Below are 26,063 nucleotides of genomic sequence, written 5' to 3'. Positions count from 1 at the left end.
GAAGAGGGAGGTGTTGTAAGTTGCTAGGGCTTGCACAGGGGCAGGGGGAAAATGCCAGTTTAACATCTACTCTCCTGGTGACCCATCCACCAAGAAAATAAAAAGCATCTCCACTGATGATCTCCTTCTTACCACAGTTGTGGGCTCACTGCTGACAAGCATGAACGGAAGTCTCTTCTTTCTTTAAGTCCTTAGCCATAATAACTTTCTAAGTTGCTCTACAGAATCTGTACTGAGGAGTTTCAACCTCTAAAAAAATTGTTTTAAGCAGAAAAAAAAATCAAACTATTTACCCACAAGCACTTTTTCTCTAGAAACAAATAAGTTTGCAATACTATCTGAAAGACTCTTTGGTTTTATATAAAAGTGAAACATCAAGATAAAATTACTTTTAAAGTAACTTATGGTACGACAGTATTTCTGAATGAAAACAACTTGCCTACTCTAACTAGCAACAAGAAATTAAAAGCAGCACTGTCCATTATGCATTTCAAAAAATGTAAACCTCCTAATTCTCAGAAAAATTTCTGGTAAGTAAAAATTCTTAAAATATTTGGGGGAAAAAAAAAAAGCCTTTTCTCAACATGTATGGCAGATACACTGCATTTACTCACTATGATTTCAAAACCCCATTTGGGATTGATGTCACAAATAATTCTGACTCTCAGCACTGTACTTACCTTACTGGCACAAAGAGGGTATTTATGCTGACACATAAAATAGAGCTTTGAGGCATTTTGTGCCTATAGATTCAGGTGATCTTGAGGTACATGCAAAACCAGGATGATTTTAACTCTGACAAAAAACAAACTGTGCTACTTTTTTCTCTCAAATAGACCCTTAGAACTACATAAATTGACTGATAATCAGTATGTTCCTATGCAAACAATTACAGAAAAACTGTGACAGTTGCAAATGTCACAATGCATTATGCAGGAAAAAGCATTCAAAATGCCACATAAATAATACAGTTAGTAACACCAATTAAAAAAATATTTTTCAGAAAGATAGCCTTATTCTTAAAATAGCCATGCCCTTTTAGAATTTTATTTGCTTACCTGTATGTTTCATCCTTCCAGATTCAGAAATACAGAAAACCTTTTATTCACAATGAACAAGTCATGCAAAAATGACTCAATTAAACTACAGTTTATAACAGAATTTATTTGTATTCTGTACCTTTCTTTTTAATGTCACAATATTTGGGCACCATACCCAGGCTCTCATTGTTTTAAATCCCTCAGAACTGCTTTCAGAATAATAATTCCCACAACACTGAAAATGTTTGGCACTATACTTGAATGTCAAAAGGAATTAATTCAAACTGAAAGAATACAAAACCTTTTGTCCTTTTAAACAAGAACTTTTAATGAGGTATATAATTGCACTTATTGCACATCAACAGTACAAATTTAATTCAGATTGCATAAGAATACCAGATTTATTTTTTTCCCTTCTTGCTAAAAAAGCTGGAGGTACTTCCACAGAGTATTAACTTTAAAAACCTTGACACTCCAAGAGGAAACTGATTTTCTACAACAACTTTGGGAAGGGTTCACCTTGGATTCCTGAGCAAGACATTTATAGTCCATTTGGGTCCCAACCTACAACACAGCCCACAGATGAGGGTGCAGCACGTGGAAACCCAACACACTGAACGAGTCCACATCGGATGAAACTTTGAGAATAGGCAGAACAAAATGGAAGGTAACAAAAAAACAGTTCTAGAGTTTAACATTTCTCCTAAGTCTCCTTATTAAGCATTTTGCAATGAAATTGTTTACATAGTAATTTAAATTGCTGATCTTCTCTAAGTCTTGACAGACATATGAGATGGCAACCATCCAACTTATTTTGCTCCCAAGAGCTTCATATATGACTTGTTTTTAAAGGAATTAATAAGAAACATTTCCAACGCAACAAGGAATTTACTGTGAATTCATTCCCTTCCTGAGGGATGACTTGCAGGGGGGGTGGGTTTGTGGGTTTTAAACCAAATTTTGGGGTTGTTTGCTCAGTTTGGTGCCAGTATTTCCAGCTGAGGGCCCTTTGAACACTGGGTGCTGTTATGAGGCTTTTTTTTTCTGGTCCACAACCAATGCTGGTTTCAGAAACAAGAAGTGTACATGATCACACAAGGAAGCCACTAACAGTAGTATGTTTTTAAAACTAGAACTTAAAGGTAAGAACACAGACACAGGTGAACGCACCACACAACACAATCCACCATTTCAGCACATGTGTAGAAACTCCAAGCTTGACTTGCTGGAAACTAATATGCCTTTATGAACTTCAAACTCTTCATGAACTCTTTATGGATTAGCCCACTGGGGCAAGGAGACAGTTTTGGGGCAGGCAATGACACAATTCAGTGATGGACAGTAAAATCCTACAGCTGGTTGATGCATTTTGACTGTCTTGAGGGCCGTGATCAGGCTTTATTCTGACATCTGATGTGACCATTTGCCCAGTTTTCTGTCTTAGTAGAAAACGCTATCTGAAGATTCTTGATGAAAAACTTTCTCTGCTTGCACTTTCCCAAGACATCCTGCAGGAACGTCCAAATGTAAATGTCAGTTTGCAGCACTAAACTAAAAAGAGGCATGGTAGCAGTAGGCTTGAAAAAGGAGAGGAATAATTGTTCTTTACACTGGATACAAACAACATCAAGGTTAAAAACCCCATAGAACCCAAAGATAAGGTAGCAGTAGAGTCCATTACCTATAAAAGCTGTAGAGTTAGCACCAAGGTTTAACAAATTGCTCAATACATGGCAATGGGATTTTGCTATGGGCATGAAAGGCTATTTAGGGATGGTCCAATGTCCCTTCCATGCTTGTGGATTATTCGGCCTCCTGTAAAGATGTGGCTGATGTCATCACACCATACAATACTCTCTACAACACTTTTCAGAACTCTTAAGTGTCAGACTTTGGTGTCCATTTGGTTTGAAAGAAGGGCAGAGGTGTCAAGAAAAGCATTTCCCAGACCATGATTTTCACAGGTCTTATCAGCACTGCTGATGCAGCTCAGCCCCTTCTCTGTGCTGACACAGCCATCAGGTGTCACAAGCTGTTTCTGAACCAGTTAATGTTTCTGCTACCACTGGCCCATGAAAAGTGCTATACTGTGCTCAGGCTGCCACTTGCCTTTCTCCTATGAAAAGGTTGTGTGAAAGGCCAGGAGAATGGATGGCAACCCAGGGGGAACTGAGGACATAAGTCCTAAGACCTGAAAGACAAGACAGCATCCACTGGTCCATACCTCAGCAGCCATTTCAAGAAAAAAGTACAGAAAGATCACTGATTTTCAGTGATACCTGACATCTACAAAAATCTCAGACATGCTTTTACTGATTATCCTTTGTTTTATTCCCTGTAATACTTTGAAAAGTGAAAACTACGAAGTCTGGTCTCACTGGGCAGCCTCTCTTACTAATGACCAAACCCTCTTCCTTTTGTACACTAAAGTGATCCTTGACCACTCCAGGTTCACTGGTCTTCCTCCCTACCAGCTTCTTGCCCCAAAAGCAGCAGAGTCAGTAATGAAGGGCAGAGGAATACCCAGACCCAGCAGAGCAGGGCTACAGGGATGAAGGTGTGCATTGCCCGTTGCCTGTATCCTGCTTCTCAGAGGAAGCTCAGCCCTGGCATTTTCAGAACATGCACAAACATCCCTCTAGACTGGGGAGGCTGGTTAAACACAAGCATACATCCTCTGAAATTATTTTGCATTCCAAATAGTCTTTCAAACAAACCACGTCACAAGCACTTTACACAGCTCAAGATCTAAAAACACATTTACAAAGTCAAAAGGTACATAGTCAAGGTAAGTTTGGCTCATAAATAGATAACCTTACATAATTTTTCCAGGATTTAGCATCAGCAAAAACACTTCTGCCATGAAATGAATGGTGGAGTTTGTTATTTTTAAATTCCACTAGGCATAGTTGTGCTGGTTTTATACAAAAAAGTACTTTCCTGCAATGTTTATACTTAAACATTTCTATAACAAAAATTTAAAAGTAAGACAAATGTTCCTTCCAAGTAAAGAAAAACTGACAGCACAGGAATAGTAAGAAATTAGGAAAGTCTATTACTCATTTTTACTCATAATAAAAAACCCTGGATTTTTTTAAAGATAAATAAATTTGTAAGTACTTGCAGAAGGTTCCAAAATCCTCCTAATTAAGGGTGAAATAGAGATGGAGATAATTAATGAGATAGATATATCACAAGAGAAATGTTTTGTAATAAGACATAATCTTGCTGCAAAGGAGACTTAAGCAAGCAGAAGAATTTCCTGCACACCAGCACAACTAGGGCAGTTCTCTCACCACAGGCACTGAAACCTGCAGCGAAATCAATGCTAAATGACCCAGACTTCTCAGACCTAACTGAAGAAATTAATGCCTCCTCACATAAATGAGTGAGGAATGAGCAAATGGCAATGATGTTGGGTATTTAATTTAGAAGTAACCATCAAATGCAATATGCTGAGCTGGCCCACTGTGTGTGAGGGGCTCATTTTCATTTCCTTGTTGTGCCAAGGATAATCTACCTGTTCATCTCAATCCCCAATATGAGACATCACTTGGGGTCAGTGGGAACCTGAGCCTAAATACAATTTAGAAAAAAAAAAAAAAGGGGTGGGGGGAAGTGGGGAAAGGAACAGATATTCTCTCCAGCTCCCAGGCAGATGGCAGTCACAAAGGCTGGAAACACTGGGAGAAAGAAATGGCACAAAAGGAACAAGAATAGTGCTGGGGCACACTGTCTTCAGCTTTATGGGGAGTTAGAGGGAATTTATAGGACAGAGAGCTCCCAAAGCCCTGCAGTGATCAAATGGGGGTGCAGGTGCAGGTCATTCTGCAAAGCACTCCATGGGCAAGGAGTGCCTGCAAACAGCACTCCTGGCAAGCCCTCAGGGGACAACATTAAACCTCTCAGTGACTGTGGCCTATTACATAACAGAATATATGAGAATCCATCTCCACCAATGTCCAAGCACTCGCATTTTTTTAATGCCAGAAAACTAAGGAAACCAAGGAAGTGATAGGATTCAGCTCTAGTTTCAAGTAAATCTTCTCAAGTAATGCCTTTTAGCCAGGCATACAGTTTAAAAAAAGCCCTATGTAAAGCTGACAAAAAGAACAAGAACGCATCCCTTCCGTTTCTCATCCCTCTATTTATTTATTTCCTGGCAGATGCAGAGAAGTGCTGAAGCAGCAGCTCTCTTGGCTGGTGGAAGTCGCCAGCTGGAAACTCGGGGAACAAAGAGCAGTGCAGGTGGAGCCTTGTGGGAAGAGACGGGGGAGCAGAGAGGGGCACAAAAACAGCGGCACAGAGCAGAGAGGGAGACACTCTCCTGTCCCTCTGCTCTTCCCCACTCACTACTACAGTGGGTTTTAAATGCTGTTTGACAGTAATTTTTAACCTCATGCCCACAACACTCTTTAGAATCACAGAATCATTTAGGTTGGAAAAGACTCTTAATTGAGTCCAGCTGTTAATCCAGCACTGCTCCAGAGACAGTGACTTGACTTCCCTGAGCAGCCAAAATCGGTCAAGGAGTTGTCTTCAAGCAGTAGAACCAATAACCCCAACTTTCTCTAGACCCTTATCTTAGGTGACATTCCTATAGGGATTGGGCTCATTTCCTTTTGGAATGTTCCTCTCAGCAGCATAAATAATAGGCTTTTCTTTCACCAGATGACTTAAGACTTCCACATAACTCTTAGGTACTCTTTGAAGTCTCTAAATTTTGCTGAAATTTTGCTGAAATTTTGCTGAAATAGTTAACACATTCAGAAGTTATTACAGGGCTGAATTAATAGCATCATTGCACAAGCCTCACCTCTTTCAAAAATCAGACCAAAGAAACCTCAGCCCGGGACATAGGAAATTGACAAATTTTAGATTACAGTAAGAAAGGTGAAGTAGAATAAGTAGCAATACCTTTTTTTTTTTTTTTTCTGAAAGCACACAGCTATGTAGGAAATGGCAAAACCTTTCAGAAATATAGGTTTGCGGTTAGTCATACAGTGATAACAAACAGACCATTAGTTGATAGGTCACTACTAGCAGGAGATAAAATCTTGAATTGAATAAAAACAGGGTGACATGTTAAGCCAGCCCCTAAGGTGAAACCAGATGAGGGATGCCTTTCCTGCAGCACACATTGCACATTCAGAAACTCAAAGGTGTCTTCAGTCATCTGACCATTTAATGGTTAATGAGACTGATGAATGTTCACACAAGGATATAAATAGCCTTCATATTCTCCTTGCAACCTTGGTAATAAATGAGCCACTGCTGTTACAGAGGGGTAAACTGAATATTCTATTGCAAATAAGTACTTCTAGCATTGAGCTTGCAGCAGTTCTAGATAGACCACAAGAAAAGGGGAACTCAACAGAGAGCAAGACTATCATTAAAAGCATTGACAGACAATTCTAACAGAATAGAAACATCAGTAGCAGAGCAAAAGAAACATTTTACATTACATAGTACTGAAAAGCCATTTGAAGTTAAACATTTTTTAGGTGTTAAGTTTGGGAAGAGGCCCACTATGGCAATGTGTATTACCTTATGATTCAAACACACCTTTCCTTGGAACTACACAACTCCATTATGCTCTTTCATTATAAAACTATGGCCCTGGCCACCTTAGAGCAATGGTGAAATGTTTTTGAAATAGCTTAATATTCTTCTACAAAGGAAAATTTCTGTACAATGTTTCCCCTAAAGTGTAATCAGGAAGCGAAGCAGAATTTCAGGTATTTAAAGTTGGCCCAAATAATTTCACTGCTCCAAAGGAAGTCTTTATCTGTAGAGTCCCATATGACCCAAGCCATTCAATGAGACAGTGCTGGGAAAACTGCAGAAATGCTTTTCTGGGCCAATGAAAATTTGACCATAGGATGATCCTGCAACTCTCAATTTAGGGCCCTAAATATTACCAGAATTCTCCATATGGATGGGAATCAGGAACACATAAAACTAGATAGCACTACTCATCCACTTTCTTAAATGTATTTCACATCTACAGCTCTTGACACATCACTCCTTCTTTTCATTAAAATGTGAAACACCAATGTTTTGAAACTTAACTCGACCAACTTACTAGAAGGACTATAAAAGTACTATGGTGCTCAACTACTAATTAGATGGTGACTGATATTTGCACTTACATATTGCCAAATAATTTAAACTATATAGTAAGGGTAAAAGAAAAAAAAAAAGAAAAAAGATTCACAAATGTCTCTTTTACTTTTGCCCTTCTGCAAGTTTCCCTCACTTAAGGTCCATCCTTCAGTACCTGAACAGAAGACCTTCATTCCATTTCCAGAGTAATCTCTTTTGTTGCAGGATTTAAATTCAGTAGTTACACTGAATACAGGGTGCCTTGCTAGGCTTAACTAAAGCTTTACCTCTTGCACACTTCCTCTGCAATCAAATATATGCATAGTAAGTAATGCAATCTAAAAACAGCTAATGAGTATTTCCTATGGAAAAATACTCCTTTGGAGAATATAGTCCTCAAGGACAGTCCTGATTTAGACTAAATCAAATAAAAGATATAATTACTATAATACAGCTGTGGGTGGAGGAGGGGGAGGAGAGAGGGAGAAAGAAAATAAGGGACTGATAACTTGATGTAAATAACACTAAGAATTATTTTCCTGCTGACATCAGTACTGCCCAATGCTGCTCTTTCTTTTTCTGCAACATTTGCTCTGGCCAGTGAACCTGGTACCTGTCAGGCTGTGAGGCAGCCAGTGCTGTAACATCATCAACCCCAGGCTCCCCATCCTGGTTCCTTCCTCTCACAACACCCAAAATATGTTTTGACAGACATGACTTCACAGATGTATTATTTTAGAGGTATACTGTATCTCCAGAATGATAATATAGTGCTGTTTTTAAAAAGAAGTCCATGGCTAAGCAAGGGTATTAGCAGGGTACAATACAACTGCAAAAAACCCCAAGCATAACTATTTGTTACAGGGGTACATCTCCATCATACACCAGGCACAGAAAACAGAAAGCTGAGGCTCTCTTCATTCCTAACCCTGGCAGCACCTCGTGAAAAACTCAACCTAAAAACTGGCTAAGATTTTGGCTCCATATCTGGGCTCTTTTGGGGGAATTTTGAGGGGTTGTTTATCTGTTTTGGGTTTGGTGCTTCTCTTGCTGTTGCCAGGCTTTCCAAGAGATTACCCAAAAACTCTGTAGGAAGCTTCAGATCTCAGCAAAGTTTTAAACCTTATGTTATCTCTCTTTAAAGGTCACTGGGTTCTAGCCTGTTTCATCTTCCTTCTGCAGCAGATATTTATATTTATAACCTGCCCATCACCATGATATCTAAAGCAGCTAATAAAAACCAGAAACAAGCAGCTTCCTGGACCCTGCCTTTTGTTACTCAACAACAGAGAGCAGCTGTTAACAAAATAATTGGGTTTTATTTCTTTTTGCCTCCTGATCTCCTCCCAAAGAGAAGTCCCAATAAAATCAGGATGACTCCTTCAGGCTCCCTCAATCTCTTTCACATCCATTGCTTGCAATGACATTCAGTGCTGTCCTGCTTCTACTCATCTCCCTCAGCCTCAGATGAGGTCTTTGTTTATACATTCTTAAAAGGGAAAACTTGTTTCAGCCTCTCTACTCTTTATGCTTCCAACCAGCACCATAAGGGATCTCCTTATGTGCACCAGAAGCACAAAAAGCTGCTGGGATGCATGAACTTCACAGGTACCAAACCCAGAAAGGAACCCAGCCAGTAACCCAGACATCAGCCCACCATGACCTGCAGAAATGTACTATCTGCTCTGGAATAGGCTTGCTTTTCCTTCTCATGCTTCTTTAAAAGGATATTACCATATATTAGGTCCAAAGGAAAATTTGTTTCCATTAATACTGAAGTCAGAGTTTACAGAAGAGACAGCCTGAACGTAGGGGACCACCTTCAGCAAGAATAGAGGATAAGCTCATTCTTCAGAGGTTTAAATATTTGTTTCTTGCTTATCAGAATGAGTTATGGACAATGCTGCATGGCAGATCTGACAGCTGGTGTCTCCCTCACCCTGAAAGCAATGGCAGAAAGCATTTAAAGTTGCAAAAACCACTGGGGTTGATATCCAGGAAGCAGCAAAACACTGCATGAAAAAGGTGAGAAATCCTCCCCAGCTAGATGGTAGCCACCAGATCCAGTCATCTTGAACCAGACTAAATGAAAATACTGCAACATCTTGAATCTTGTCCTGAAAAAAAAACCCAAACCAATTCCAATGAATTGGATTCCAATAAACTTTTCAAATTTCTATCACGAAATGAAATGGGTTCTTTTGAGGTCACCTTAACACAAAGGAACCATAGAGCCCCATGGAAGCTGTTGTTTTGATGTTTCACACCTTTGTGGTTCCTCAGCAGGTGACATCTCTGAGGCACCACAGTCTCCCCTCTGAACAGGCTCTGCCTGGCCACCACCACTTTACCTGTAAGGGCAGAATTAGTGTAAGGAACAGAAAGGAACTAGAGATGATGCACAAGAACAACCTCTTTCCCAAAATTCATGTGTTTAAGGTGTCACAATGCTTCAACATCCAAGCAGTTCAAAACAAAGTGTTTTGATTTAATTCAACAAGTTACAAGTTTTTAAACATTTCCAAAGCAACTTCTCTTGCAAACATCATTAAATTTTCCCTAGAAGACAGGAACAAATTCTGGAATTTCCCATAAAAATGCAGTTCTGGGTTTTGTTCTGCTCTCAGACAAAATGAGACTCAACTAATACAGAAGTAAACAGAAATTCTGTGACACATGATGCCTTTTTGCCACAAACAGATTTCTTACAGACATATCTCCCACTCCATCACATTTTTTTTTTTTCAAATGAGCTTCTTTCTTCCACAGTTACTGTTATGTGACTTTTGGACTGGCTACCCCAATAAAACCTTGATGTTTCCTGTACCCCTCCTGTTTTATCATATTTGGCATGTTTCCTGAGTTCACTTCCCTACTGCTTACAACTACAGCAGGTCCTTTTAAAGACAATGCAGAAACACACAAAACATTAACTTCTACAGTTGTGCAGTTACCTTAATCAATAATATGTACTAAAACCCTTCTTTAGTTGACAGTTATGGACTACTTTTATAAGACTGAAGAGTTGTCACAAGTTTTCTTAAGTGAGGGTGTGCCCTTGTTGCTAACTCCATTGCACATGGTGTATGCTGAAGACACTTCCTGCCCTTCCTTGATCTTATATCCCATTTACCTCTGGCTGGAATCAACACATCTTTTGGAAAAGCAGGCTAAATTTTCTCTCTTCCACACCACTAAACAAAACACTAAAATTATCACTATTCCACCCAACATGCTTGCACCTTATGTGCAGAAATGCATCCTTCTGTCAGTGAGAATCTACTTGTTTGTGTCCAAACCAAGGGTTTGTCCTTGATTCAGCAAAAGAGCACAGGATTTCAAAACAGCAACACTGTCAAACACTACACTGTCTCCAGTGCCTGTACACAGTATGCCAGCATTTATGGCACATTTTCTACCACAATTTGTATTTGCAATCCTATCTGTACACAGTAAAGGAAAAGCAGCCTATGGCTATTAAAATACACAGATGTTCTTATTAAAAAAATAAATACATACAGAATCACAGAATTGAGTTTTGGCCTTCCTCTCCTTTTATTCTTATTTTTGGCATTTGGGATCTCAAAGTACTTCACCTTTTACTGTTTCACTGCTGTTACTGTTCACAACAAAGTAATTCTGACTCTCTCTGTTAGCCCACAGCAGTCACCCTGTTTTGCAAATGATTAGACACATTGTTTTGTTCCCAATACCATCATCTTGGCTTCCATAGGACATCATTGTGTAAATTATGCCAGAAGTAAATAATGCATGAAATGTGAAATGTTGCCTATGCCAAAGCTGATCTAATGTTTCTCAATGTGGAAAGAGACTTTAAGAAAAAGAAAGGATTAAGAAAAAAAGGTACATTCAATTGAAAGGCTCACGCCAAAAAACCACTTGAAATTCATAATCATAATAATAAAGTAATGCTACAGACATTTGCTATCAGAAGTAGAATTCAGCTTCATGACTCATATCAGAGTGAGCAAGCAGACACCATGGGCCATGTTCAGACAGTTTGAATTCAAGCTCAGCCAAGTGTTTCCCACTAGCCAACACTAAACCTTCAGTACCACCAAGGCAGTGGGAATGACGAGGCCCAAATCCAGCACTTTATTATGGCTTGGCCCAAAGGAGCATCTCCCCACCACTTCCTGACAGTGAAGGGGACCAACCCAGTCCTGCACTTTCAGACTGGGGGACTACACAGGTGCAGGGCTAAAATACTAGAACCAGTATTTGCAGCTTTTTTGGATGGGGGAAAGACTGCAGGGCAGAAAAAATCCTACAGACATAAAAATAAAGCAGAAGAAAGCACTGAAGATGTGCTCTGGTAGTCAAGCTATCAAAAGCTACTCAGATCCCCCATTTTTTGCAGTGCTGAACACGGGGCACTGCTGTAACTCTGCTCAGCAATGTGTGCTCCTTGTAAAGGCCTGCATGGCCCAAACAGGCACAAGAGATAATTGGAACCACACTGTGTAACCTCAGAGTGGTTCTCAGCAGCCTGCTCCAGACCAGAGAGTGCCAGGGTACAGAGGAGCACCTTCAACACCCCTCTGCAAATGTCCCATCCACTCTGAAACAACTGGCAGCACCAGGTGTCTGAACTGCAGTGTTTGCAAGGCAGGTTTATGGGAAAAATAAGCTACTTAAAGCATTATTTAAGTCCAAAGAGGTAACACCCTCTAATTTCATAATTATCTAGATGAAGACCTGACCTGTTAGTTGGTCATCATTAAAACAAGACTCTTATGTTTACAAAAAAAAATTACTGTAACATTTTGACTCTTACCACAAAGTAATAATTTAAAATATATTTGCACAACCACATCACCTAATAAACATCTAAAGGCTTATTTTACAATAAGAATTCATTTAATTATTTAATTAATTATTTTATTATAAGAATTAATTTAATTCTTAATTATAATACGAAATTTGCTTGATTATAATTGTTAATAAGAGACACACCTACTTGTGTGGGTATGTAAGACATATGCAAAGTTAAATTTAGCTGAAAACTGGAATTCGTTTAAAAATACAATGTCTTTGTCTGCTAAAAAACCAAAAGCTACACCTTTCTCATATATATAAAGATTTGGAACTTTATAAACACATTTTGCCTTTCAAACACGTTGATAAATGAAGTAAATATAATTTGCAGTTAATGATTTAGTTGGTGATTTCTGGTCACTATCTCCTACCAGGTCACAGAACTAATGGATCTCATCCCACCACAATTTTCCACCTCGTCATCCTATCTAAAAGGCAGGAATAAAAAATAAAAATGAAATTTAAAAAAATTATAAACAAAAATAAGTTATTCCCTACAGAGTTCTCAGTTTTATGTAGTGTCACCCAATAATGCTGCTGAATACAATGGATAAAGAAAATATTCCCTCTGTTCAGGAAGAGGGGATTTCTATATACCCACAGTTGATTTTCTACTCCAGCAACCTTTTCTAGTTAATTATCCACTAACTCAGCTGTTAAACTGCTTGACTGTCTCAAAAGTTGAACTAGCACATATGGCTCATTAAAGTTTTATTTTACCATACTGTTGGTATGTTTAGATGTTAATACATCAAAGAATCTTGCTTTACAAATATTGTATCAGATGTATTTCGCAAATCATAGTATTTTAAATTTAAATAGGTCATTTATCCTGATTCCTTGCTTAAGAAATGTTTGTTCCATCTTTGTTAATACATTTTTCAACTCAGCTAAATTCATATTTTCAGACTTTATACTAACCCTCTTTCACAGGGGGTGTTTGAGCCAGATTCAGCCACTGAAGTGAATTGTGTTCAACATCTCCTTTGCAAAACAGACTGTGGGAACATCATCAATCTGTGTATAAACATCACAGCACTGACAGCAGAGTGCTGTAGATATACACAAGACTAGAAGAGGTTATACTCAACTGTTTGGTGAACCCCACTGCACTTATGTAAGTACCATGACAAAACCACTTACTGAAACATAAAAATGAAAACCATTCTTCATTGTCCCCACCTCATACTGCAGCAACCTCTCATGAAGAAAGTTAACTCTTTTTCACCCCAGTGGATCTGCTTCCCTCATCCTTGTTGTATTATTTGAAATCACTGGACAGCAAAGCATTATTTTCTTGGCATATTCAATAACTAATTGACACTTGGCTGTTATGGGGGTTAATTACTGAAGGCTGCAGGCCCTGACCATCCCACTGGATGTCTGTGACAAGCAGGTCCAAGAGTCTGTTTTACAGTGTGATTTGAAACACACTTGGAAGAAATGGCTGCTACAAATCATCTACCGTGTATGTCAACACTGAGGCACTCAAAACTACTAATCTTGTGTAAGCAGCAACTATGAAGTGATAGTTTACATCATAAAAAATAGTTTCAAGATGTATTAAGATCACCATTTTATATTTTTTAATGGAACACATCAGCAAGATAGCTTCAGGTTAAGTTTTACCCTTTAGTTTGTTACTAGTTAGAAATTTCCTCAGTAACAATACTGCTGCAGCTTTTACATCTGGGTTTTTTACTTTCCTACTTACTTAAACACAAGTTTGCTTGTGATTCTAGAAAGGCAACGACAACTTAGGAGATTGTGGTCAGAAGCACTGACACTGAAATGTCAGTTTCCCTTTCCTCCTCTTGCTGCAGTGCTTACATGGTGATGTACCAGGCTTTTTCCTGACCCAAAGACGTCAGTAGGATGCAACTTCTCTCTAACACCACTTTTTTATGGATCAGCTGTTCACTCAGCAAAATCACACAGCCAGCACAAACATAATGCTGCAGCAGAGGGAACTTGATTTTTGTAAAGTAACACTGAGTCCAGACTTTCCTCACTCAAACAGCTCACATTGTAGCTGCCACAGCTCTTTCTCCTTTCTGCCTGTTCGAGGCAGACTGTTAGTTCCACCCCAACTATCATGCAGGTAATAATTTATACTTGGGGAATTAAGAAAAACAAATTTCAGAAAGCCAATCCTTCCTGGCATTTTTCCAAAGAAATGTCAACTTAACCATTTTTTTTTAGTCTATGTACACTTCTGCTTTTTGAACATAATACAGTTAAAGTGTAGAGTTGTAGCTATAGAGACAAGGCACAATAAACACAAGTTAACTCACGAAGTCTGTGGAAGACAAGCACGACCGTTTGTCTGTGTTCCCTATTCACAGTGCTGGAAGGAGAGTCCCAGCTAAAAAATGCAGTGCCTGTACAGCTCCAGCATCACACAATTAGTACTTGTCATCCTTGGAGCTCAAAATAACACAGTGTGTTCGTTTGCAGAGGAAAGAATGCGTTTTCTTAAGAAAATTGGATCTCTGTACTGATAGTGCCAAGTCCACCAATAAGATTAAGGTTTATAAAAGTGAGAATTAAAGATACTGCCAGACAACCAAGCGAGAATTAATAAATTGGAAACGAATGAAAAGCAATATGCATTTTAGTGTAAATATTGAGTCCAATTCTGCTCCTCAATTTCTTAAGACAAAATATTCAGAGACAATAGTAATGTCAACAGACGGCAAAACTAGCACAAGGGACCTTGCCTTTGCTGATCAGAGGGCAGTGACTCTGTAAAGCATTATTATATCTGAGATGCCCGCAGACATCAGCCCCCTGTTAGTTGGCAGCCACCCCAGGCACACTTGGGGTCCCAGACTCAAGCAGCAGAGACTGAATGTACTTGCTGGTGGCCAGCTTCAAAACAGGGTCACAAATGAGCTGCCCCAAATGAGACTGGGCAAACCAGACGCTGTCAGCACCTGGCACAGCTGTCAGTGTGGGGTACTGACATCCAGTGCACTCAGGGAGCATAATCCAACAGATCTAACAAGGAATAGACCCAAACCCCCAGAGAGTTTGCCCACATGGCCACACAAACCTGTCTTAGTCATCCACTGATGACCAACAGTGGTGCCTCCTGCCTCCCTCCCTCACCTCTGCCTGCTGCTTCCCCTCATTAGAAGGGTTACTGATACTGATCTATGTAACAAAGCATGATGCAGGATCATTGATTTTTTTGTGGGCCCAACGCATTCAAAACATTTACTTTTTTCAATTTTTTTTTCTTTGTACAAATTCAGTTCTTTTCTCCTTTGTTAGGAGCCTAAATCATAGGGAACACCATTTTCAACCTAATCAACACATTTGCATTCATATAAATCCAGCAGATGCTGTTGAATTTCTCATTCTGACAGTCTGCACAAGTGCCTGGTGCATGACCAGTCTGCTCCTTCTCCTTCAACATAAATATTGTAAAAAATAAAAACAACCCAGGACAGACCTTTCAGGCAAATAATTGCAAACATTTTGCAGAGTTACTTTAAATGTCCCTGGTAAAAGATCTGTCATAGGCTTTGTTCAAGTCTAAATACAATCTTAATAGCTCTGTCTTTAACCAAACAATATGTCTAGCCAAAGACTTTCAGTACACTGGAGAGGTATGATTATACAGTGCACAAAACCCATGCTGCTCTGTCCCTGTCATGCCCTTCTCTGTCCTATGAAGTGTCTGACATTTTTAATTTTAGTGCTAAGTGCAACCTTTTTTCCAGAACTGAAATAATTTGCTGAGTTCATTGTTCGATCCTGTCTGTAAGTAAAGCAAAATCAGTACAAGCTCAGCTGAACCCTACTGCCCAGCAGAATTGCTGCTTTTAATGAGCCTGGGTGTAATGAATCTGTGTTCAATCACTTCATTCTTAGCAAGACCCAGCGCTCTCGGGTGCACGCCATCTGCTCCGACTGACCCGGCTGCTCTTGGAGTTTTTCCATCTATTCCAGCATTTCCTCTTCCGCCACATGCCCTGGCATTCCCTACCTGCTCTCTGTTACCTAGCCTATTTCATCCATGTAACTTCTTGGATTAACCAACCAACCAACCTTTAAACCAAACCAGAGCCTTGTCTGTTTGCTGTCTGAGAGCACCCACCACTGCTTTTCCCCGAGGAACTGACATCCCAAAGAGCACCACTCCAGCCAGGATGCACCCACTGATTTTTGTCTTAACAGCAAACCCTGCCATTACAGGTAAGGAAGTGGAGGCAGATTTCCTGTGATGCTTGTGAGCATCATCCCGATGAGTAATAAATCTCAATCAAAGAGTATAAGGAAAAGCTCCTTCCTTCTCAAAGATTTATCCCACTTTTTACACAAGTACAACTGAAGACAACGGCACAGGTTTGAGACTGCCACAGCACTAAATGTCACTTCTGGAAGCATCCTGATTTGGAAAACCACTCCTCAATGAATGCTTTGAGAATAAAAAGCTGCAAATTGCACATTGCTTACAAAACCATCCATAACTGTCTCTTGCAATAGCCCATGCAAGGCCAGAGAATTGTGTTAAGTACCTTCTGGACTGTGCTGGCTCTGCTTAGTAGAAATCCAGAATTGGTTTCCAAACCAAATCTCCCAATTTCTGACATGAATAAACTCAGCATGACCATTTCTCAGTCGGTCAGTAGGGATGCTGCCTGTACACAAAGCAGTAGAAGTGACAGATGGGGATTTAAAAAAGCATTAAAAAAGCCCAAAAAATGTTCATACTCAAAAATTATTTCAAAGAAAGCATGTTATCTTAACCCAAATGAGCTGTCTTGGCCTAAAATAGGTGTTCCCTGTACTAGCAGAAAATGAATACCAGGAATCTCTGTGTATTGCTCCCCTAACTGATAGAACAGTAGGATTTTTTTAATGGGAAAATATTCAATTGCGTTTTTGGAATACAGTAAGATGAAACATCAGAAAAATATCTCAAATAACATTGTGGGATTCTCCCTATTAAAACATCTCCATTTGCAATTTATTCTTTTTAACTCATTCCATTAATTCATTTTTCCTGGAGTCTCAGTAAATGTAAGAATACCTGACAGGGGTGGGTTCTGAGGACAGGCACACCAGCAGTAGAGCAGAATGCCACTGTGATTAGTGCCCTATAAAAATGAGGGGGAGGGAAGGAAGGAAAAAGAAAAACAGACCCAGATCCCGCAGGACTTATTATCTGAATATTCCTGAAGCCAATTACAGGCTTCTTTGCCAGTAATGTTCTCCCCACAGCATAAATATACCTGGAAATAATAGTTTAAAAAAATTCTTGAATGTCAAAACCAACCAACCAACAAATCCAAAAACAAAATCCCCAAAACAAAACCAAAATCAATACCTCACCCTTTTCCAGACTTAAATCGCACATTAGTACCAAAGCAACCCTGAAAACAAACTATGACAATAACAAAATGATAAATTTCACTTAAATGATAGGGTAAGAAACTAAATAGCTAAAATATGAGGTTTTTTCCATACTTTGAAAAATTAAGTGGTATTTAGATAAGCCTTTTTATTTGAAATTAAATGTCCTGTTCTTCCTCTGCAAAAAGAGGAAAGAGGAAGAACACTCCTGGTGCTGGATCTATGCGAAATCTCTACTTTCACTACTCCCTTCACCTGCAAGACCAAGGTCACACTGTGGCTCAATACAAGGCAGTAATATAGTGCTTGGTAAGATTTTTTGTTTAACTGATCTGGTAAAGAGCACAAATAGGAAGAAAAATATCCTTGAAACACCACAATCTTCCTTCAGAATCCCCTGTGCAATACGAATTTATATAACCCATTGTGAGATGAGCTGCCAGCTACCAGGACAGCAGCAGAGCTCAGTACCTTTGGGCAGTGCCTAGGTACCTGATTTCCATTTCATTTTAACTTTTTCCTGCTTGATCAGTAAAAGCTACTGAAGAACTAAATTCCTGGAAATAAAAGTTAAATTAATAAATAAATAAACAATCAGGAATCTCCTATCTCTGTTCAGGAAGTATGAGGTAACTACAGTGTGTTAGTTAAATTACCAATCCGCAGGTGGAGAGGACCCAAGTCCGGTTCCTCCCTGTTCCGGGAAACTGGCTGGCACAAGCTTTCTGCCACCCCGGCCAAGCTTTCCCTCAAAAAGCAGGAGGGCTCTGTGTTGCGGTGGGAAGTCGGAGATAATTCCAATAGCTCTGCCCCACAGCCCCTGTTGGGGACACTTTGGGGCTCTGCTGCTCTTACCAGGGAGAGCCCCGCACTTCGCACCCTCTATTCGCGCTCAAGAACTGACAGAAAACACCGCAACATCATTTTACCCGCGGACTTTTTATCCGCTGAAACAACACTTAGAAAAAAACCCTCAGTGGTAAACCAGGAATTTAGCACATAGCACGTCCTTTCATACAACTGCTTTTATGACTTTCGGGGCCCTTTTGAGAAAGGCGACGGCACCACCGACCTGACAGGGAGAGCCCGCGGGAGCGCAGCCCGGCACAGGCGGCACCGAGGGGCACGGCCGGCCCTCAGAACCTCTCGAAACAGCGGAGCGCTGCCCCGGCACTGCCAGCGCCTGTCGGGAGGAGGCAAGCGGGCACGGAGCAGCCCCAGCACCGCCGCACGGACCGGACCGGACCGGCCCCGCTCCACTCTGCCCCGCCGCCGACAGGGCGCCCGCTGCCCCCAGCTTGCCAGCGGAGGCAGCGTCAGCCCCTCTCCCGAAGGGCGGCAGCAGCCGGTCCCGCCCCGCACCTTCCGAACCGCCCGCGCCCCGCAGCTCCGGGGGGAGCCGGACCGGAGAGCTCCGGACCCACCTGGTGCAGCGTGTCCGGGGGCAGCTGGGAGGCCCGGAACAGCTCGCCCACGCTGCTCCCCCCGGCGGCCGCCTCTGGGGGCGGGCAGCACCGCGAGAAGAGCTCGGAGTAGCGCTGCTGCTCCGTCTCGCTCAGGGGCAGCAGCAGACCCCCGGTGCCGGCGGCAGCGGCGGCTGCAGCGGGGCCGGAGCCCCCCGCCGGCCCCTGCTCCATGGCGGGGCGGCGCAGGCAGAGCCGCTCGGGCGGGCAGCGGGTGCCGCGCCGCCGGGGAGCGGGGGGACGGCCGGGGGGACGGGCGGCGGGGCGGGAGGTGTGGCGGGGCCGGGGGCGGTGCCGCGCTGCGGCGGCGAAGGTGCAGTCCCCGCCCGGTGAGCGCCGCGCCGGCTCCGCAGTGCCCCGGCCGGCCCCGCCTCTGCCCTCCCGCGGCCCCTCCGGCTGCCGCCTGCGCTCCGCGCCTCCCGCTCCTGCCCCGCTGCGGGTCGGCCCTCACGGCGCTCAGCAGCGCGCGGGCTTCTCCCCAGATCGCATAATCACGAAATGGCTTGGATTGGAAGGGACCTCGAAGAACGTCTCGTTCCCACCTCCCTGCCGTGGGCAGGGACACCTCCCGCTGGACCTCACGCAGCCCCATCCAGCGTGGCCTTGGGCACTGCCAGGGACGGGGCATCCCTCAGCAGGAGCGTTCTCAAAGTACCACCTGCTGCTGAACGTGCCTCGTGGGCAGCACAGAAAAGAAATGGCATCATTCGATACCCTGCAGTGAGTCCTAATCGATTAGCCACGACGGTTCGAGAGAGAAGCATCTCACTGTGTTCTCTCTCTAGTTTTTGCTTTAACGTGAAGGGCAAAGAAACCCTTGTTCATGGAGATGAGATTCCTCTTTATTACTCCTTTGTCAGCAGAGGCACTGTAAATGTTCCCTTTACAAGTCGAGCAACACCTCAAAAGTCAGGCAGGTCCCCAGCGAGGTGGGAGGGCTGGGGAGGTTGTTCCTCAGCCAGGAGGTTGGTTGTGTATCTCATACTGGTTTTTGCAGCCTTTCTTCCCAGCAACTCTTCAGGGAATTTCAAGGCATAAGCTAATCACAGATATTTACAAGGTGATCCTTATAAATATCTCTGACTGATCCTTGTAAATATCTGTGACCCACAGAGGAGTCAACAAATTCTCTTCACAGCAGCTGTGGTGCATAGACGTGGCCTGGTCTATGGAGAAATCAGACTACCTCTTGTTTGTTTCCATCCTGTACCATTAGCAATGTCAGGCCAACATTGTTACCTGTGTTCCTGAATGCAAAACATTTGGGAAGTCAATGTGGTTTAATTTTTATATGCTTCTTTACTATTAATTCAGAAAAAAAAATTAAATCCAAATGTAATTATCTTACATAACAATTTTACTAAAAAATAGTTCAATTTATGATCTGTAAAGTCAAAAATAAAATTACTAGCTCATCACTTCTGTTCTTGTAAACCAAACATTGTTACCTCTTTTTAAAATCTTTTCTAAGCTACTTTTGTCATCTTCACACCACATATCTGTGCCTCCTTCTCACTTGCACAAAAGATGCAAACTCTTAATTCCTCTAATCCAAATTGAAGATCTCTTCCTGCCTTCTCGATGTGTGGAAAGCTGAATGGGTTGTTAGATACAGCTATTAGCAGGTGAATAATTGATACATGTGTTTAATGATAGAGTTTTATGGAGAGATCTTTTTTCTTTTAGGGACAGAGATTGTCATGGTATTTTCTCATTTTAAAACATATTGTTATGCAGGAGGGCAAGATTATTTCAGCAACTGAATCTTGTAGCCCAACTTAAAGTAGCAAATATCTGTAGTAGCACAAAAAAAAAAAAAAAAAGCAAGTCCTCTTGAGAAGGCTCTGCAGAGCAGAGAGTGAATGACCCCCTGACTGCAAGAACCATCACCTGGAGAGTCCTGAGATGTCACTGGCCTTTTCCTGTATCTCCAGCCAGGTACAAGGTGCTGCTCTGAGGATGTAGGACCATACCTAACTATTGCCATATTTAACTGTATGACTCTCATGATAAAATATCTTTCAGCCCAGCTTATGGAAGAACAGCTGGCTTCTACATGAACTTGAACAGGAGAGATGTTATCTTGACAAGCAAAAGAAAACACCGTCAATAGTTTGTGCTAATTGTGCATTTTTCTGTGCCTGAAAATGCTCCTTTGTAACTGACCAGCTCAGTACTTGTGATGATCTCATCACAACGAGCACGCCCTTTGCCAACACTCCAGCAGACACCTTTTGATCTTGGTTGATGTATTAGCCAATTCTTCAAAGTTTTTCTAAGGTGGAACCTGGCAGGAGGATTTTGGAAATACACATGGTCCTGAACACAATAGTCTGTTTCACCAGCCACACCTCTTACTGCCAACACACACAGCTGCGTTTTTTTCTCCTTTGGACATTTTTCTCTTCTTCCTTGACCTTTAAAACTTGCATTCCTCTCTCCACACAGCCCACTCTCATCAGAAGTTACACAGTGGCTGTGTTCACAACCAGTCTGCCCCAGTGTTGTTATCTCCAACATGTTGTCTCCAGGACATGAAAGAGGTGAACCACCCTAAGCTGAGGGGGGAGGCAGGGAGCTCCATGCCTCTTGTGCCTGCAAGGTGTGTGTGAGCCCAGAGGTGCCCCTGGTGTGAGCTGGCCACCCCTGTTCTCCTTTGGGGAATACAGGGGGTGGATGTTTAGGTGTCTGCCTGCTCCCTGCAGGTGTCCTGCACTCAGCAGTGCCAACCACACCAATTTACTCACTGCACCCACTGCTTATGGGGAGTTCCATCCCACCCCATGTGCCAGAGACACTTTCTGTACAGTCCAGTGTGCCCTGTGCAATGACATTTGTGGCCTTTGTGTGCCTTAAAGTTCTTGTGAGGGTACGTTAGTTCAGACTAAGAGGCACTTAATGATAACAAAAGCCATACAAATATCATAGGAAGAGATACTCAGCCTTCCTATTTACATGGAAGTTTTGACATCACTACAGGTTACAAAGCTTCCCTACAACTAAGAAATGCTGCATGTCAGTGTCAGAATCTGAACAATCCAAGTATTTATTTTTTGCTGGAAAAAACAGTAATATAAACTGAATAAAAAGTTGAAATCTGACTTATCAAACTATGGCTTAGATCTGTGTGTGGTCCTCCTTCCCTTCCTCCCCACCCAACTAGTAAGGCAATTACTTACTCTGAAGTCAGCCAGCAGCAGTCCTGCAAACAATTCTGTGATCACATGTGGGAGGGAGACAGAGGTTGTAGTAAAAAAAAAAACCAACCTAAACAAATACTACTTCCAAGGATGTGCTAATGGAAATAACAGTAATATGGATGATAGGTACATTTTGGTTCAGGATATAAATTGGTATAAATTGCCATGACATAAAACATAACCTCCACTAAATAATTCTCTCAATATTTTAGTATTTAGGAGATCCTGGGAATTTTTATGTGAGCAGTATAACCAAACACTAGTCACTCAAATTAATGTGTTATTTCACAAGTCTTAGGATTGAGATCATGTCAGGCTTGTCCTGGCCCAAAAGGCAAGAGATCTGCATTCCAGCTGACAATGGAAACACTCCATATATTGCCAAGTAAAGCTTTGGAAACTCATGCAAGTGGTTGGCTGTAAAACTGTGATTTAGCTTTTCCCAAACCAGCTCAAGTGAATCTCACCCACTATTCCTCATAACAATTCTTTTCATTTACTTTATTTGCAAAATCAAAGAAGACTTTGATGGCAAGCAACTGGTGGGGTATGTTTCCTGGCCTTGGTATCAGACATGCTTGGAATACACTTGACAGGCCTGCTGTTTAGCGTATAGATTCAGCATTCAAATGCTCATATTCTTCTTTGCATTGTTGATTACATGAAGAGATCCTGTTTCTAAGAAAAACAGGATAAATGCTTAATGAACTGTTCAATTTGATTCCCTATTTTCCAGCTTGTTAACAACTTTAATGCATGAAAAAGACTAATAAATAGTAACTGTTTTCTACTCTGACCCATTCACTGTTTTGAAAAATTAGATGGTATCATAATTTTCACATTGTGGAAGATGCAATTCCTGGCAGATTGTTTGTTTTCTGTAAGCAACTGAGTACATTATGGAGAATTAGAGTTTGTGTCACAAAATATTATATAAATATCCATATATTACTTAGTTGGGAGGAGAGGAGGGAAGGAGGGGAAGAGGACCACACACAGATCTAAGCCATACTTTCATAAGTCAAATTTCAATCCAGTTTACATAACTGACATTGTTTTTTTCTAGCAAACAATAAATACTTGAATTGTTTTGATTTGCTGGTATGTAAAGTTTCTTGGTTCCAGGAAAGTTTTGTAACTTAAAATGATATTACAACTAGTTGTGTTTAGAGAGTCATTTTATAAAGTCCTTTTATGAAGATTAATCCATACAGTATGAGCTTTAGTTGCAGAAGGCAAAGCCCATGCACACATCTTTGTAAGAGCAAGGAAAAAAAAGTACAGTGCTTTTCAGGAAAGCAGAGCCACATTTCCATTGATTTCCACCATAGTTCCTCCAGTTTACTTCTTTTAAAATAATGGCTTCATGTGAAATTGAAAAACAATTAAGGTGCATGTTTGTTTTTAGTTTAGTTTAAGTTCTGAAATATCCACTTACTTTTGTATTCTGCAGAAGCAAAAGGTCACTCAACAAACCAAGCACTAAAACATGTTGTTCCTCTATCATTTGTCCTTCAGCTTAGGAAATTCACAAAGCCTTCAGCCACTATTCAAACACCAGGTTTCAGCCAAAACACAACAAACCTTACTTTGCAGGGTGATCATCCCCAAAGGTCCTATCATCAGACACTTGAATGCCTGAACCAAGAAATGCTGCCAGGGGAAAGTCTATGTAATCCCAGAAGTCCCACGCAGAGGAAAAAAAAAAAAGTAAATAAATAAAGTAAAATAACTTATTAATGTCTTCTCCCGTACACACAAGATAAAATGTACAGCTTGCAATATATTCTGAAAGTTAACTCTATTCTCATGGACAAGGAAAGCAACTCATGTTAGGCAGAAGGGGCTATTATAAGAACACAGGTGATAATTAAAGAAAATCTCTTGGTGCTTTGTGTGGCAGATCATGTACCATTGCTTGTTTCTTTTAACTACCTGTTACTGGTAACCACACTCTTAAGTGAAAAATAATCACAGAAATGAACAGAGACGTTAATCTCTGCAATGCCATTAATCAATGCAATGAAGCCATGAAGCCATTAATGCAAAGCAAAATGCATATTTTCCATTTGAAGAAATAACAAGTAAAAAAAAAGTCACTGTACATTTGCTCATCTGTGTGTGCTACAGCTAATGTGCCACTCAAAATTTCACCTTCAGACTTGGAAACAAATTCTAGTAATTGTTCCATTGTCAAATAACCTATTGACCCTAAAGGGTTTTCAGTGCTGCTACTGCAGTCTCAAGTTTCCCATGTAGTTTTGACCTAAATATGTTCCCTTTCGGGCAAATAGTACATGCCCTTATGCCATTTTCCTGGTTACATTTTAACATAGCAAGTGGTCCACCTTGTCCTTCAGTTAATTCATGAACTCAATATAAACCACAAACAAATCAGCTGCAATTCACCCTGGCTTCTGCTGTTAGTACAGACAGTGGAGATAAACCAACAATAAATTCTATTTATGACTAATTTTCCCAGACCAAAACCAGCTACAACAGACCTGTTGCAGCTGCAGAAAGTATCCAGGGAGGCCCTTTCAGTAGGAGTGTGCACTGTGCTGCAGAGCTTGTAACCTGCACATGGCAAAGCTTTTCATTCAGCATCAGCCTGGGAAGGGCTGTACTGTCACTGCATGGCTCTTTCTGCCAAAGGCACGGTGACAGCAGCCAGTGCTGCAATGTGATAGCAGCTCCAGCTCCCAGATCCCACGTGCCAAGATGGAGAAAGCCGCAGCGGCTCATGTTCCCCAGCAGCCAGAGCTGCATCTCCCTCACCCACAGCACCATGGCCCGGCCTCACTCCTCCTCAGAAGCTCTCACTAGGTGGGGTTTGTGGGAGCTGGGCAGCTGTGCCTGGGGCAGGGCAGTGGGGCAGGGCTCAGGAGCATGGATGGGATGGTGGAACAGCTCTGAGAAGTGCCAACCACAGCTGGCTGCAGAACCACTCTGACACCATCATGTAGGAGCCTCCTTTCCCTTCTCCCTCCCCTCTAAGTTCACAACAGATACTTGGGATATTGTTTTCAAAGATAAGAAACCTGAGAGACCTGAGTGGTGTTAGTTTGGATCAGGCTTTTTTCTCAGCAGCACAGGAGAAGATCTTGTTTTCAAGTAAAGCCCTCCCATAGCAGGGACAGTCAGAGCCCCTGAGGCCTGGGAGTTACACAGGAAAAATAACAGAGAGCATAGCTGGCCTCTCAGTGTCACTGCCAGCCCAAACACCACCAGCCCCTTCATGGTCAGCAGCCAGCCAGCAGGGGAAGGTAGCACAGAGGTAACTCAGTGCCTCTCTCCCATGTGGAAGGCTGAGCTGCAGAGTTGAACACAAGAGGTCTCACATGGATTACACAGCTTGGCCTGGGCCGCAGTGAAGAGAGAACACAAATGGTTTATGGCAGGGTCACAGGAACAGCTTTCCCCTTGCAGAATAGAGCATGATGGTCTCCCCAAATCCCTCTTCAAACTGTGTCTCCTGCTCACAGACTGCAGGAAGGAGTAGGGGTGGCTGACCCACTCTTCACAGGGTACTGCCAGCTTGCTTCTTAGCTCTGGACCAACTTCACTGAAGGTATTCCTAATTTCCAGTAATGTGAGAAAAGAAATGGCTTCTATTCTTTGCAATATATTTAAAGTCTTTCATAGATTTGATATTGAGGCATCTAAAGCCACAATTTAAAATAGGAATAGAATCAGGCCTGAAATAAAGGCTAGTCTGTGCATATACACTTTTTGTGCTATTGAGCCAATATCATGTCAGCTATTATAAAAATAATATATTTTTAGTTACATGTGTTCATACTGCCAGTATTTGATTGGCAAAGACTAAATATTGTTAGAGTACTATTTGCTTTGTCATACATCATTTTTTCAGTGTAAAAATTCCAGGCAGTTGACAGCTGACATATTATTATTCAGTACAGAGATGAGATATTGAATCTCATCATGGTAAAGAAAGGTGTGTGCAAAAAAGAGAAATTAGTCTTGTGACTGAGGAGTGTATCTCAGTGAGACTCAGAAAAGTGTGGTACAGCTCCTACCTTTGCTACATT

At 41.5% G+C, this 26,063-nt stretch overlaps 1 protein-coding gene across 1 annotated transcript in view; it reads right to left on the bottom strand.

Moving 5' to 3' along the window:
- REPS2 (RALBP1 associated Eps domain containing 2) overlaps positions 1-18,985 on the bottom strand; it is a 95,400-nt gene extending 76,415 nt beyond the window's left edge. The window contains exon 1 of the mRNA XM_054271712.1: positions 18,773-18,985. Coding sequence (XP_054127687.1) covers positions 18,773-18,985 — 213 coding nt within the window. The remainder of the gene's footprint in view (positions 1-18,772) is intronic.
- Between the last annotated feature and the right edge of the window lie 7,078 nt (positions 18,986-26,063).

Source organism: Melozone crissalis, unplaced genomic scaffold (assembly GCF_028551555.1).
Source record: "Melozone crissalis strain CALT ecotype California unplaced genomic scaffold, PUWL_Pcris_2 ptg000013l_1, whole genome shotgun sequence".
Lineage (NCBI taxonomy): Eukaryota > Metazoa > Chordata > Aves > Passeriformes > Passerellidae > Melozone > Melozone crissalis.
This window is presented reverse-complemented; position numbering and strand designations above follow the sequence as displayed.